The sequence below is a fragment of the Dreissena polymorpha genome, chromosome 16, assembly GCF_020536995.1.
Source record: "Dreissena polymorpha isolate Duluth1 chromosome 16, UMN_Dpol_1.0, whole genome shotgun sequence".
NCBI classification, from domain to species: domain Eukaryota; kingdom Metazoa; phylum Mollusca; class Bivalvia; order Myida; family Dreissenidae; genus Dreissena; species Dreissena polymorpha.
In genome coordinates this window covers 45,978,546-45,995,919 of record NC_068370.1, presented here as the reverse complement: position 1 = coordinate 45,995,919, position 17,374 = coordinate 45,978,546, and the positions used below count along the sequence as shown (strand labels likewise).

Genomic DNA, 17,374 nt, shown 5'->3' with positions numbered 1-17,374 from the left:
CCCCCCCCCCCCTCTTAACCAGAAATCCTGGGTCCGCCCCTGGACACGGTGTTGTCAACGTCAGTACCATTATGTGTATTGAATAAAATATGTAAGCATACAGTAACCTACAGATCGTCCATACCTCAGCGTGAAGGATGTGAAAGCGTCTCTTCCAAACACCAGAGAGGCGCTCAATGCAGCATCGTGTTTTGCTGTGACTGTCATTGTACCGTTCTTGGACAGCGTTAGTAGCGTTTAGATACGGTGTCAGCAGGAACGTGCAAAAGGGATACCCACTGTCCCCAAGAAGAACACCATTTTCCAAACCTGCAAATTGGTATATATGTATTGGTGAAACAATCCCCAAAACCGAGTATCGCTTTTTAACAATCACATGCTACGAGCTAGAGACGTCAGCGTAGTACTATGTATACAATGGGTGAAATGAAGGGTTTACTCGCATACTTCGGTGATGCCGATCTAAGTACGTTCCTATTGCTGAACTTCTGAAGACATGGGCATCATGTGCAGCTCCCGGCCATGCTGCATTGATGCTGGTGATAAGACCTTAAATATAGCAGAAACCAACACATGTGCTAGTGTTTCTCGGCCGTTTAAGATCAATAATTAGAACATCGCCAGCTATAAATAGGACAGCATATTCTAGGGAAAAGATTAAATAATAGTTTTAAAACGTTAATTTTTTATCCGTTATATCCAATCTTTTATATCATTATAAATCAATCAAACAACTATGTATTTTTTGTATTGAACTTGACATTTGTCGTGATTTTGTAAAAAAAATGCGAATGAAAACGTGTATCATTAACCTTTCATGCGATCATGAGTGTAAAGAAAACGAATTATTTCGAAACTGGCATTTGTAAACTTAAAAGCGAGCATGGTATGTAAACAGCATAGAAGATATTGAAGTCAATTAAAATCGCTCTAATGTGTGCTAATTATTTTTGTATATTTGTTAAATGTATTCATTTATCAGTTTAAACGTTGATCGTAGCATGGGTTGGAGATTAAATACAGCAACAAGAGTTTTTTTTATAAAAATGAACGGTGTAAATCGAATAGCATTGCCCACTTAAAAAACATGTGTCAACGATGTCACGTTATCAGGGAAAGTAATCACAGACTTTGTGGACGGGCCTCAAATTCTATTTATAGATGTGTTGAACAAAATTGTCCCAGATTCTTACCTCGGCTGTCACATGTCACTTGCACATTGATGCTATGGAAGTTTTTCCGGTTAACATAGTCTTTCTCGGCAGGGGAGCCTGTAGACAGTATGCGGATATGTGTGCCATCAATGCACCCTATAACGCAGGGAAAACCATGCATATTGTAAAATGCGTTTTGTTCCCTGCGTACAACTTCAGCTGTCGTTGGAAATGTGATAAACCGATTTTTTAGGGAACACAACTGGCTGACAACGGACTTTACCACTCTGGAAACAGTACCTTTATCGACGCAGAAAGTGTCCCCCACGGTCTGCATAAAATTGCCTGACGCCAGGTACCGTAATGTAATTAAAACCTGTAGTTTGACAGAAAGTGCGTTTGAACGCTGTGTCGATCTTTCGATGTTTCCGCCTATTAAGTCACAAATTCTATCAATATTTTCATTTGAAAATCTATAACGACTGTGAATTTCTTCATCATTTAAATCAACATTCAAAGAATGTTGTCGATTCTTGCGTGCATTCCGATGCAGATTAAAATCGGCCATTTTGTTTGTTTACATGGATAAATTTTAACCAACCTTTAGACAAGGGTTAAATTTATCCAGACAAAACGCTCGATAAATTTAACCAAAATGATGCAACAACACTTACCCAAAAAAAATAACCCTGGGTTAAATTTATCCGACATTTATCCCAGGGTTAAAATTTACCCATGTTTCGAACAACTGGGTCCAGGGGGCTGAGCACTTTGCCTTTAAGTTATATGGCTACATATGGCTATAGTAAAACCTTGGTTTTCGTTGTTTGAAAAACATGGCCGCAATGGGGCGGGGCATTTTCCTAATATGTATATAGTAAAAACTTGTTTTTACTCTTAAAGTCTTATGTATTGTCTAATCTTCATAAACTTTGTAATAACATTTGTTCTAATGATATCTTGCACGAGTTCACAAATGGTTCCGGTTTATTAAAAATCAACGGCGAGCATTTTTCTTATATGGCTATACGTGTATATTACTTTAGTAAAACCTTGTTAACACTCTAGAGGCCACATTTACTGTCTGATTGTAATGAAACTTGGTCAGAAGATTTGTCCCAATGATATCTTGGACCAGTCTTAAAATAGTTTTGGTTGGTTAAAAAACATGGCCACCAGGGGCGGGGCATTTTTCCTAATATGGGTATAGTAAAAACTTGTTAACGCTCTAAAAGTCACATTTATTGTCCAATCTTCATAACACTCGTTTAGAATATTTGTTTTAATGCTATCTTGGATTAGTTAAAAAAAATTGCCTGTCTGATGAAAACATAGCCTCCAGGGCCGGGGAATTTATCCTAATATGGCTTGTTAGCACTTTAAAAGTTACATTTATACTTCACTCTGCATGAAACTTGGTCAGAACATTTGTTCTAGTGATATCTTGGGGCTACACTGAGCAGATCAGTTCCTTTGCATCTCAGGTGAGCAACTTTGGGCTTTTCATGCCTTCTTGTTTATAACTGAATTTAAGTGGCATCTCATAACATAACGATTATTTTAATACGCAATCAGGATATCGTGCAAATAATGATATTAGGTTCCCAATACTGATCATTCCGATGATTTCTCAATAGAAACAGGAGAAGATACTGCAGACTGTGCTCTGTATATATTGTTGATTCCTACTTCGTGGTTAAGTACAAGACACACGGAATCAACAAAGTTTGGTTGTTTATTATAGTATGTGCTGTTTAAACATATCAAATGTATTTTTAAGTCCATGCATGAACTAGAAATGGCGCGGCAGAGGCCAACGCGTATCCCCACGCCGTATGATGTTAGTAATATAAGTGAAAATCTCTGACACGGCCCCACCACAACTCCCATAAATTTTGACCCAAGGGTCAGATCAAAATTCCAAAAAGTGCACCGTCGCACATATGTTCATAGCTGACATATGTGTACGTTTCAAGGTTCTAGTGCTAATAGTGTATGAGGAGATAGTGGCCAGGACGGACAAAAGGCGGAGATAACCATATAATCCCCTCGCTTTTCAAATAGCGTGGGAATATAATGAGTTATAATAAGTTTTATTACTAATGCATAATGGTCATTCAGATTAGTTTCCATATTTGTTATTGTCTAATCAAACATCATTTTGCGTGCCAACTAGAACTAGTCAGTATTAAGGTCTCACTCTGTCGAATGCTTTGTTATTTTATGTATGTACAGTTATTCACTTGTTCATAGTATTTGGTTATTAGATGCATACGTCGGATCTTTAAAATAATCAGGGATACGTTGTTATTAGTGTCATGATTAATACCATTAAGTGTTCTTTACAATATATAATGTAATTATTCACATCAGAGATCAATTAATTACTTGTTATGAAAGACACAATCACTTAACAATTTAGATTTGTTTGCACATACTTACTCAAAGTATTTTATGTTCTCTTTGTAAGGTAATTGAAGTACATGTGAGTTCAATGATAGTTTTAACTGAAATAACCCCTAGACAAAAGTACTAAATGTACAACTTGCGAGCCAAAGTCAGAACTTAGCATTTTGAAAGTGTAAACTATCATTTGTTCAGTATTGTTATCTTTGAATGAGTATTACAACATTAAATCCAATATCATTAGATAATGTGCATTATGTTACTATTTTTGAAAGAACTATCATTTGTTCAGTATTGTTATATTTAAATGAGTATTACAACATTAAATGAAATGTCATCAGATAATGTGCATTATATTACTATGATATAAGTTATTAGGCAACCGTTGTTGATGTAATGTTCTGTCATCATATACATGACTTTCTTTATATTGCATAGATCATGTAAGTTGCCACGCGACCGGTATATGTTATAATGATTTGTCATCTGTCATGTAATCATGTTGAAATCGGCGCACAGTCCATCTTCGCCATACCAATATGGAATTAAGAATTATTACATCGTAATTTCTTTATTTATAGATCCATACCCGGAACATATAAATAATAAACTATATCAAACTGTCCCGATACGTTACGAACGCTGTATGTAAATAGAAATTATGGAAAGTTGAACAATACCTGTTCATTAACAGGCCGTGTCTTCTGTCTCCATGATGCAGCCTCTTCTATGAACAACATGCGGATCAAATTTTTCACCTGTTGTAACAAATGGCATTTACTTATTTTATATGGCATCACAAGAGACCTAAATTGCATTCTATAATAAATCTGACTCAAAGAAAAAGCGACGGTCTAATATTCCGAACCCACCTGTGTTCCGTTTTTGGGTAATGCCTCTAATGACAAAATATTCCCCCCGTAACTTTTAAGAACATTCGAACCATTGCAGGAATAGCAACACTGCGTTCATTAACAAATAGTTATACATACATGCATTTAAGTATTTAGTTGTACGAAAAATGTTTTATTTGACACTAATCAAATGTGCATTTTAGTTAATACTTAAATAACATTGTCCAACATTATTAAAATTTGAACAAGAGTTAAGGTTCTACACGCAGGCAGCAGTATCATAAATTGCCCCTACCCCCCCCCCCCGGACTCTATCCCCCCAAGCTTACCCCAGGAGTTCCAGATTGTTAAATGTACACCTATTGTGTTTGGTTTGACTTTAGAACAACGAATATTGACACAATTACGCAGTTTGAAAAAATACCCCTCGTATAGGTATTATATGTACACAAGGTATGAAACGCACTATATGCCTATTGCTGAAAGATTGCGGAATACGGGACGGGACAGTTTTCATCGAGAACACACCTGTTTCCTTGCAGTTTCCGAACTAATGCAACTGGGTTCGTTAAAAGACATTAAAAGCTACGTGATTACACAACTAACCAATCTCCTGTTCGGCTTATAACTTTAATATTCAAGAAACTTCGACTTTGAAGCTACATGCCACTCGGTGTTTCGTCTACACATGTACACCATTTTAATTTTATAACTCGTCATCTGGTTGGTTGTTCTAATAGCCAGCATTGTGTTGGCCAATGATATGGTGTTTAACAACCATGCATTCGGTCGACAAAATATGGCAGCAAAACACAGACATGTAGCGAGAAAGTCGGATTTAAGTGTGTACAGATTGTTTAATGTTCACCTATTGTGTATGGTTTGACTTTTCAACAACGAATATTGACAAAAATACACAGTTTGAAAAAATACCCCTCGTATAGGTATTATATATACACAAGGTATGAAACGCACTATATGCCTATTGTTGAAACATTGTCGAACACGGGACGTGACCGTTTTCATCGAGAACACACACGTTTCCATGCAGTTGCCGCATTAATGCAACTGGATTCGTTAAAAGACATTAAAAGCAACGTGGTTACACAACTTACCGATCACCTGTTCGGCTAATAACTTTACTATTTGAATTAACTTTGACTTTCTCGCTAAATGTCTGTGTTTTGCTGCCATTTTGTGTCGACCAAATGCTCGGTTGTAAAACGCCATATCGTTTGCCAACACAATGCTGGCTATTAGAACAACCAATCAGATGATCGTTATAAAATTAAAATGGTGTACATGTGTAGACAAAACACCGAGTGACATGTATGTATGTTTCATATACATTCAAGAAAGATTGCTTTTAGCATTTAAGATACTGTTTGTTAACAATTACATTATAAGAAAGCTACATTTGTTATACAAGATCAACATATAGAAAATTAAGAACATAAGAATATTAACATTTTTGTAATGCCTAACTTCCCCAATTTTACAAACAAATCTCTATTTTATAATCTGAAGTATACAAGAGACATTGCTTTTAGTATTTGAGTGTCTGTTTCTAAACAATAATATTTAAAAAGTGAGCTGTACTTGTTGAATAAGATGACCAGTTTAAAAATTGAGCACGTAAGTATACTGACTTGAATATTTTACTGCCAAAAATCCTCGTTATTACACACACAAACTATTTTCTAATCCAAAGTAGGCCAGAAACACTATTTTTAGCATTTGCATGTATGTTTGTAATCAAAATGCATTATAAGAAAGCTATACTTTTTAACAAGACCAACATTGGAAGGTTCAAAACATACAAAATATCGACTTGCATATTATTTTATGGCAAAACAAGAGCTGTGTTTGTGAAACACAATGCCCCCTACGGCGCCGCTTTGAAGCCATATATTTGACCTTAGACCTTGAAGGATGACATTGACCTTTCACCACTCTAAATGTGCAGCTCCATGAGATAAACATGCATGCCAAATATCAAGTTGCTATCGTCAATATTGCAAAAGTTATTATCAATGTTAAAGTTCTGGACAGACACACACAATGATATGTATATAATGATATGATATATATATTATTCTAAGCTCTACAAGCGTTGATTGTCTCATATACTAATACTTATGTCTAAACTACCCAAATACTACTAGTTTAAGATAAATCCAACTTGGACATCAAAACTGAGACCGGAAACGGCTGCCATCTTGAAAAAATATCGACGCCATCTTCTATCTTCTGGTGGCTCAAAGGTTTTTATTAAAAACGCACATCAAACTGAGTTTGCAAACCAAATTGCATGTTTCCTTACTGATTTTCTAGATTATTTTCTATAATTATGTAAACTGCCCAACTTGTTCACATAAATTGAGACCAGAAATGGCGGCCATCTTGTAACGGGACGCCATCTTGAATTTTTGACTAACTAAAGGATTTTAGTAAAAGTATGTATCAAACTTAGTTTTTATACTAAATGTCATGCTAAATTGAAGATTTGCACAATTTTTACGCACAGTTGCTTAAGATATACCCAACATGGCTGTAAAGATTGAATCGGAAATGGCGGCCATCTTGAAAATGGCCGCCTTTTTGAATTTTTGGGTGGCTAACGATTGCTATCAAAAGTGCATATCAAACTGAGTGTTCATGCAAAATTTCATGCTTGCTTACAGATTTGCAAGATTTTTATGCTAATTCTTCTAGCTATAGTATTTGAAGTTGTGCATGTTTTTTGTGCTAAATAACATTAGTCATTCCAAATTTTCTGTCGATTTCTGTTATTTAAAGGGACCTCACAGATCGTGTCATGTTTTGATGTTTGTAATTAAATGTTGGAAATTTATAAATGTAAATATCCGAACTAAAGAGCTCCATAACAAAATAACTAAAGAATGTAATGAAAGAAAGAAAAAAAGTAATCCCCTCATGGGCTCGACCCACTGACCTTTGAAGTAAACGTCTAGCGCTTAAACAACTCGGGCGTCCGTGCTGCTAAAATATCTTATGTACTTTATACTTTATATAAGCAATCCTCGTATTTTCAAGAAATATAACAACAGAAATCTCCAAATAATTCAATCATCTCGTGTTTGTAACGCTTTATAATTTTCGATTTTTTTACATCGTCAAAAGATGCATATAATTGATATCTTTCAGCATGGTAAATGTTCAGTATCAAGATTTCGTTGTTAATAAAATTACTAAAACGACAATCTGAATATCTGAAACTTTTTTTCAATTTTGTCAAATTATCAAACTGACAACAAGACCCTTTAAAGAGCATGACTATTCAACAGTATAAGAAAAGCATAACATTTCTGAAACCAAACTTGTTACACTTGTTATGTAAAATTTAATAAATGTAATTGCCGTTTATTAGATTTTATTAGATCATTACCATGGGGTCAAGACTGAACACACATAGTGGTTAAATAGTTTATGTTCCAGGCTATAATTCAAAATTATAGCTATTACATATTTTCCTCTGTAACCACATGGCCAAATTTTTATTATTATTTGAACAATTGATTGTTCTCATTTCTAAATATTAACAGAGATTTCAATAGACGCTGACAATTGCATTATGACTCAAAACTCTGACTAGTGAGTCTGTATCAATCATATACATTACAAATGCCATTGCAATGACCCAGCTATGCTACCAATTGACATGACCCTTGTGTATTTAAAACACCGTCCAAGAGACCCCATGGGACGTCAATTATCTTATCTCAATTTCATTCATGTCACTGATGTTTTAGTGGGAAAAGAACAATACGAGCGCTCTTTACATATTTCTCTTTTAAATTAGTTTGTTATTTGTAAAAAATTGGTTAAGCCGTTTCGATCCTTGGGTTGTATAATTATTCAACCAATTTGGAGGAAATAACAAATCTAAAATGCGTCTATGGTTCAATTATAATGTTTGATATCTATATTCAATAAAAGTTTCAATAGCTTAACAATGAAAAAGCCTTCGCCGGTGAATTTCTTTATGTCAAATTGAAGAGATCAAATAACCACATGCTTTGGTAGGATCATATGTTCATTATAATACGATTATGTTTTCAAAAATATCAATAGGATATTTCAGTATGGCGTAGGGTTATACCAATTCTAACTTAATGATCCATGTAAAATAAGAAAAAGAAGAAGAAGAAGACAAATAAGACAAAGAAGATGTAGTAGTAAGACTGCGGATTTTTTTGTGAAATCCTGGTCCTGAAATAACATAGTTGGAAATTGCCTTGTAGAACTCTTGTGCAATTGTAATATCAGGCAATTCAAATTGAAAGCGCTTGAATTGCCGTCGTTAAATGTCTTTCACTTAAACAGTTATGAAAAAAGTCCCTTCAAAGAAATGGAATACAAATACAAATGAAATAATTTAATAATTTTGTACATGTTTTCTAGTTTGAATGATCTTCAAGTAGTGTCCTTAAATATTCACTGTTTAATTTGTTTTTCTTTTCAACAAAATTTTGCAATAGCGATTTTTATTCCTTATAAAGTACCTGTATAAGATACTTTTCTAATTAAGAAAAAACTACAACATCCCCAGATGTTTTGGGTCAGGTTTTTTATATTTGGTGTGTACATTATACAGGTTGTTTTTCAAATAATTTCCACTGGGGTCAAATCAAATTATTTCCATGCAGGGCTTTTTTCCCTTCTTTTGCAAGGGCCGTATATAAACCCCTTCTCCCAAGAGAAAGGCCCCTTCGCCTAAGAAATCTTCCCAATTTTAAGCTTAATTTGGTAAATTTGTTCTCCGTTTTCAGTTTTGTCGACAACTTTTCCTCCAACATGGAAGGCCAGGCCCCAAATCAAGAAAGAAGCCCTGCCCTGGTGTCACATGATTTATATGGGCTTATATAGTTATTATCTTTAAACAAAAATGGTATTCTCGAAAACCGCAAGAGTTATAGCTTTACTATTTTGTTTGCGATATCATAAGATGGTCCTCTTGAAAGTTTGTTCAAAACTTACCTTAGGGCTAACTTAAGTTGTTTTATACCCCAGGTAGGGTTGCATATGAAAGTCGCACTGTCCGCCCATCGGTGCGTCATGCATTATATTTCAAGATTTTCTAAAGGCGCACATATATCAATGTTCAATTTAAACCTTTGATGTTTGACGAAGTTATGGGCCTTCAAAAATTTCTCGAGAAATGGTCCTTGGACATTTTCTCTAGAATAACAGTTTTCCGTGTGTCTGATCTCCAGGCATCGGGAAGACTGGACACGTCGGAGCCGTCTGTCGTCCGATGAGAGACACATTTTAATACATCAGTCACAAATACAGACCGATCAGTGTCCGATCAGTGGATGACGTATGTCTACGATCATCGGGCTGGCGCCCATTCGATGATCGCATGGTTATTTTGTAGCATCGGGCGGCGTCCGGATTAATTTTAAGTCTCACTTGGCCTTTACACATATTTTGGCATGTATTGAAGTGTGCCATTAAATGCTTTATATTGATAAATGTAAAAATTGGATCTAAAGAGCTCCGGTAAAAAAAAAAGAATAAAATTAATGAAAGAAAAAAAGTAAACCCTAAACTGGGCTCGAACCACTGTCCCTTTTAGTAAAAGTCTATCGCTTAGACCACTCGGCCATTCGTCCTCATTCAATGATTGAGGTACAATATACTACATACAAGATAAGTATTGGTGCAAAGCATCAAAGGGCGTCGGGAATTTCAGTGTAAAAGGCACTCAATGAAGTAACATGGAACGATTCTTTTCTACTGTAAATATTAATATATTGGCCGATTATTTTAAACAAAATAGAAAAAGATACTGGTATAACCATTATTTATGATTGCGTGTTATAACCCCCAAATAACCATTATCTATGATGTTGTGTTATAACCCCCAAATAACCATTATCTATGATTTTGTGTTGTAACCCTTAAATATTTCATAGTTCATTTTATTTACATTGGTTTCCCTTTTTTACTGGCATCCGTGTGCAGTTTTCATTAATGGAACAGAACTGTGTAGGTTTAAAAAAAATCTGCTTCATCTTGTAAGCGTAATTTCATATTTTTCTTAACTTCAATGGGAGATGATTCTGAACTTATTATTACGTTGCTCATTAACGATAGGGGTTGAGTACTCATTGATATGAAAACACTGTACAAGTTTTAATGTGTTTACGAACCCCCCACCCTGAAAATGGTTACAATAAAACAGAATATTTATTTAAACTAAAATGCCTACATCAAAACAAAAAGTTAACATAGAACACAAATAAAATAATTAGATTCTACTGGGGCTCGAACCTTGGGCCTCTCACATGTGAAGCGAGCGTGTATCCACAACACTACGGAACCGCTTGAAAAATCACCTTCTAACTAAGATATTTATTAGCTATCAATAGTCGGTTTAAGTGTAAACCCGGAAGTTTAAACGCTGGATAGTGAGCGGGGTTAACTGTCCATACTATAGAGTCCATACCACTGGCAAGATACGGGTCAGGCCTGCTTCCTTTTATCTGTGGTTCTTAAAAAAAAACATGTAGAAGGACTTGATAGTAATGAGACTGGGGTGCTGTGGTGGTGCTCCTCATTGATAAGCGGCTGCTTCCTTTATCAAGACTCATTATTCCAATTAATAATACGTGTCGCGCTTCGCGCTCTATAGCGCCTTTATTAGTAACTAGGTGGTTGATAGGGTAGTGGAACAAAGAAGGTTTTAATGTATTTACGAAACACTCCCACCCTCTCACAAATAGTTACAATAAAACAGCATTTCTATTTTAACTAAAATGTCTACATCAAAACAAAAAGTTATTATAGAACACAAATAAAATAATTTGATTCTGCTGGGGCTCGAACCTTGGACCTCTCACATGTGAAGCCAGCGTGTAACCACTACACTACGGAACCGCTTGAAAAATCACCTTCTAACTAAGATATTAAGGTAGTGGGAGCCTAATAGGTACTTTTCCAGAAACACTCTTTGTTATTATTTCCACAAAGTAAATTGTATATCACAACTAATTGCAAAATTTTAAAACTTTTTACCAGCCGGTTAACTATTTATTCATTATTGAAAACACATACCCCTTCACTCGGTTGGGCGTTTTCTATGGATTTACCTTATATCCAAACAAGGGCTGTTTGTAAAACATGCATGCCCCCATATGGGCTGTCAGTTGTACTGGCAGCCATTGTGTGAATAAGTTTTTTTGTCACTGACCTTGACCTTTGACCTAGTGACTTGAAAATCAATAGGTGTCATCTGCCAGTCGAGATCAATGTGGCTATGAAGTTGCATGATCTTAGGCCTTATTATTCTTCAGGAAACCAATTTACTTTTTCGATTCACTGTGACCTTGACCTTTAACCTAGTGACCTGAAAATTAACAGGGGTCATCTTCCAGCGATGATCAATGTATCTATGAAGTTTCATGATCCTAGGCGTAAGCATTCTTGAGTTATCATCCGGAAACCATTTTACTATTTCGAGTCACTGTGACCTGGAGCTTTGACCTAGTGACCTGAAAATCTTTAGGGGTCATTTTCTAGTCATGATCAATGTTGTTATAAAGTATCATGATCCTAGGCGTAAGCATTCTTGAGTTATCATCCTGAAAACATTGTACTGTTAAGAGGTCACAGTGACCTTGACCTTTGACCTAGTGACCCAAAAATGGGAGTGGCGTGTAAAACTCATCAAGGTGCATGTTCTTATGAAGTTTCAAAGTTGTAGGTGGAAGCACTGTGATGTTAGAGGCAAAGTTAAAGTTTTATATTAGAGGTCACAGTGACCTTGACCTTTTACCTAAAGTCATCCACTCTGGAACTAGAAAATATGGCTTTCAAATGACACAAGGCCAGTCCATATCCCGCAATGTTTTCAGCTGTTGGTCGCTTTAGAGTTCCTCTAGGCAACAGCACGTCTAACAATCTAATGTTCTATGCCTTTAAGGCTTTTCATGATTTAAACAAACTGAATTATGGATTGCAGTAACAGTTAAGATGTGGGCCATATTGTCAGTAATTTTACATGTTTTAAGCAAAGATATCAGTGCTTCAACATCATAAGGAGCACTGTGGGCGTTGAAGGTTGCCTGGAGAACACGTTAACTAGATTTTCCTGTTTGTGTGACTGTCCAGGATACGATTTTTGAAAACCGGCAAAGAGTCAACTAAACTGCTTACACAATTACAAAACGTTTCAAAACAGTGTGTGTTCAGCAATGCACTAACCAAAACCGGAATATCAAACATGCGCCCATTATGAGCAACAAATATGGCTCTGGGAAACTTTGCAAGCCACATCATACAATCATGTAGAGAAGTTTTAATTGATACACTATCAACACTTCCACCATTTACACACATTATGCAATGATCATCAACACAGATGCTAATCACTTTCTGAGCTTCGGGAGAAATTTGCACTGTCTTCACATACATGTATGTTGAGAACGTAAAACCCGCAGCAATCTAAGTAATATCAGGCCTCGAACTGAAATACAAAATTAAATTCACACAATGCTTTTTTTCATGAATTTTATAATTCCCCTTTAAGTTTCATTCTCACGCCGTATATGATCAACGGTTATGAGAAAAATAAATTTTCAGCACAACAAACACATTACATATTGAAAAGTCGTTGAACTTAAATTATCGCTTGTGAAAAGAATTCACCATTTATATGAATAGCTCAGAATTTTAAATATACCTAATATGCTCCTTCATAAGATTTATTACTAAACGTAATGAATTTATTTTTAAAAAATGTAATATTTGGAATAGCTTTTAATATTCATAATAACAATCACAAATATTTTTAATAATGTGCCTGCCCTGGGGTTCTAACCAAAAATCTTTTTAAAAATGTAATTTTACCAAACTATGAACACAGTTCCTTTAATTAAACAATTATTATTAATATGTTTCATGTTCATCTGGAATAGGAAATTAGAAGACAGTTGATGAGAAAAATACTAAAATTTGGCACCAGAATAGTCAATAACATTGAAATTAAAAGTTAGTTTTTACACTTACTCCATTTCTTTCTCATAAGCATCAATGGCAGCCTTTTTAGACGACGCAGTTGAGATTTTCTTGATGGCCTCCCCAGCACAAACCTCCATCTTCTTAAGATTTCTATTTGCAATAAGCGTTATGTTTAGAGTGGTTAGAAAGTTATTTACCTTCACCGGCCTGCCCAAACTAACTTCCATTGCTGAAAAGAAAATTGAAAATGATCAGAACATGAAAACGAAATAAGGCCGTAGGTACTTAATAATGACGTCACAATGTTTTTTCATAGAATACATTCGTATCATCATTACATTATTAAATAACATTAATGAGCAATCAATTGGATTTAACAACACAAATGCGAAACTAAATTTGAAAACTGAATATGATGGACACCGGAATGTTTCCTTATATATCACACGATAAACAAATATTCACTGGGAATGACACTTGGAATTTTAAGGGGTCTGAAAATGTGTAAGAAGTCGAAAGATCAATGGCAATTGTACAATGATTAAACATGAAGACATGCATACCTGTTCCGAGCTTGGTATTTACGTCAAAGCATGGCATTCCCCTGATCTTGAGATGGTGTTGTTTTCCATAAGTAACACGGTTGACTTTTCTACAGTCAGGGTTTTCACAAACAACGTACAAATAACCACTGAGGCCATTTTGTAATTCGCCAACAATGTTATATATTATCAAAGTAATGGGACACAGATTACAAAACTGACCATACTGTTATTTGTTTAGCAACACCTCCAGCTCAACGAGTCAATCAATCTTCTTCCATCCCCCACCCACTTCTGCTTACTCTTTTCACGCCATTTAGCAAATGCGAATAGCTTTTACATGAGTTATTTTCATACAAATCGCCATCGCAGAGCTCGATAAATGAATACGTGTTATCGAACACAACGTTGTCGATCGGTGTTTGCTTCTTTTTCGATTTTGCAAATAGCTCGCTTTTATTTCGCACTTTCATTTTGCTAAGAAAATGTCAACAACCGTGACGTCATGAACTCAGATATTTTATTAAACGAATTAATTTAACTTATATTTGTAGTGTTTAGTTATTAAATCTTAAAGATATAAGCTAATTTAACTCTTAAATAAAAAAATACAAATTTATTTCGTGTATTTAGTATAATTTCCGGACTTTACCGTAGATATCGCTTATAGCCGAAACGCTTTCCAAATACAGCGATATCGATCGACTATTCCCGATCTCACTAGTCACCTACTGCCTTAATAAGTGACTGTAGTTTAACGGTTATTAATAAAGCAATAAACCGTGTAATCGCTGTCGTCTTGTAAAATTGAAGAAAATACGCGTTATCCAAAACTCGAACAGCAAAAGTCTGCGCTATTATAGAAAAACCACAAAATAAATATATTTTAATTATGTTTTGTTTTTATACAAAACCAGATAGTTTCGCGTATTTGCCCAGTCCCTGTGATCTTTCTCCTATGATCAGTTGTGGATCAGTTATTAATTAAAACAATTAGCTTTGCATTATTGGCAATAAATGTTGTAATAAATGTAATAGGCACAAATGCAGTACTTATTTACACTAATTTACACACAAAAATCACCACTATGCAAGATATTCTTACAACAAAAATATATACATTGATCCGTTAAATAAATTCTCCTCCAATTAGCGAAAAAGAAATGCATTACATACTGGTCGCCGCACTCCAGTGCGACGCCAATGAGCAATCCTCGTGGTATCACAAAAAAGAACAACAACAACAGACTTCTCGAAATTATTCAATAGTTTCGCGTTGCAACGCTTTGTAATTTTGAGGTTTTTACATCGTCAAAAGATGCATATAATGGAATGTTTAGAGCACGACACATGTTCGGCATTGCCTTTTCCTCACTAATATCATAACTATAACGAAAATTTGCGAATAAAATTTCAAGTGCGATTAAAATTAATCCGAACGCCGCCCATATGCTACAAAATGACCCGGTATCCGTGCAATCATCAGCCGGGTGCCGGTCCGATGAGCGTTAATATACGTTCGCTGATCGGAGGGTGATCGGTCTCTTTTTGTAACTGAGGTATTACAGATCAAGTTGAGTCTCTTTCTGGTTCATTGATTTTTGGCGAAGTTACAGACCCTGGACTTAGAAATTTTCTCTAGAATAATAGTTTTCTGGTCTTTTTTGTGAAAGATTGCATATATTGGCCTGATATTGGAATTTCTTTAAATTAACAGTTTTCTATACTCGCTTTCAGCTGCGGACCCTATTTTTGGTGCTTTAATATACATCAAGACTTACAGATCAATTATGAGTTTCATTCTTGTCCATTAATTTCTTATGAAGTTATGGGCCTTGGACGGAACAATTTTCTCTAAAATAGCACTGTTCTGGATTGTTAAAAACTTACTTAGATACTTACCTAATTTTTGTCGTGTAAGTTTCTCTGTTTGAATTTCAGATCGAGGTTGATAGTGTTTTTCCAAGGAAGGCTAATGGAACACGTCACATTACTTTTAAAACGGGCATGTGAAAGCGCAGTTAAGGCAAAAAATGGAAAAATGTTCAATGAATACCTGATTTTGGAAAAAAATAAGCGCATCATGTGTGGCAGTTGTGTGAAAAATAAAAATATTAACGAGGACATTTAATGGTAAGTGATTATTTAACTAACTAAATATTATATTATATATATTTACCTTGGCTTGAAATGTCTGCCATTTAAGTACCATGCTGTTTAAGTAAACTGTACAACATGACAAACATAATCAAGCAACATATGCACATGAATCTGATAAAACACAGATTCATTAACATAAACAGGAAACCTTGTTAGTCTTACCACATTTTCCAACGATAATCTTGTTAGATATTTTAACTTTGTGAGTAACTGAACGCTTATTTGCAAACACTCGTCTCCGTGCCATACATCCACTGAGTAGATTATTTATACATATGTTGTCGGTAACTTAAATGTTTTATGCATCGTTGATTATCACTGCCATTTTATTAATCCCTACTAAATGTATGATCTCCATCGTAAATTCGATCGTTATTTGCCATTTTGCTAAGAGTCACAATTAAAATCTGTATTGTCCGCCATCTTGTTAAAATGACGTAAGCGACAGGTGCGCATAGCAACGTAAAATCGAATAATATAAATCTTCTAGAGGGTCAATAAGCGTTTTTTTAAGTAGACATAGGGACCATATTTTTCACCTCTTGAAACCCAGTTTCGAAATCGTCCAATATAGCATTCGGACAAATATTCTGACCATCTTACATGTAGATCGAACAATTAACGTAAGAGTGTTAACAACGTAAAGATTGTCGCAAGACGACGCAAGACGAATGACGCACGACGTACAAATTATGATCACAATAAGCATTCTGTGCTCAAGTAAACTAAAAACGAAAAGTCAATTAATGCTGAGATATTTTCATGAAAATCTCATCTCGTTAAATGCTACTAACATAAGCCTATACTTAAAGCTCGACAGCTTTTTTATCGAAAACTTTAATGCATCACTTGTGTACGGAGACTTATCGATCAATTGCGTCCATAATTCGTTTCGTTACTTACCAAGTTGAATGAGATAGTCGCCGTCCGTATGAATGGCGTCGACGAACACAGCATCTGTAGGGTCCAGACGAACCTTGAGTTCCTTTTCCTCGAAAAGGGGGCCGGCCGGGTGAAGGCCTGCAGCGAGCATATTTGCAATATTTAAAGCTAGGGTAACAAGTTGCACGATAAATAGGGACAACACAGGCAAGTGTTTATGTTTATAAAATATATGATTAAATATAAAACATAAAACACCAAATAAGTCCTCTCAAAGCTACATTTTTATGAAAACTTTGAAAACAAGAGGGCCAAGAGATGGCCCAAGTTCGCGCACCTGAGAAGAGTCGGTTCATTCAATCTTTACCAAACGTTAAACTTGACCTAG

General features: G+C 35.3%; 1 protein-coding gene across 1 annotated transcript in view; it reads right to left on the bottom strand.

The window, feature by feature from the left end:
* Window positions 1-17,137, bottom strand: part of LOC127861812 (putative nuclease HARBI1) — an 18,082-nt gene extending 945 nt beyond the window's left edge. The window contains exons 1-4 of the mRNA XM_052400492.1: window positions 17,008-17,137; window positions 1,194-1,271; window positions 448-549; window positions 125-309 (exon numbers count right to left, since the gene is read on the bottom strand). Of these exons, the coding sequence (XP_052256452.1) occupies window positions 125-309; window positions 448-549; window positions 1,194-1,271; window positions 17,008-17,137 (495 nt within the window). The remainder of the gene's footprint in view (window positions 1-124; window positions 310-447; window positions 550-1,193; window positions 1,272-17,007) is intronic.
* Window positions 17,138-17,374: the final 237 nt, after the last annotated feature.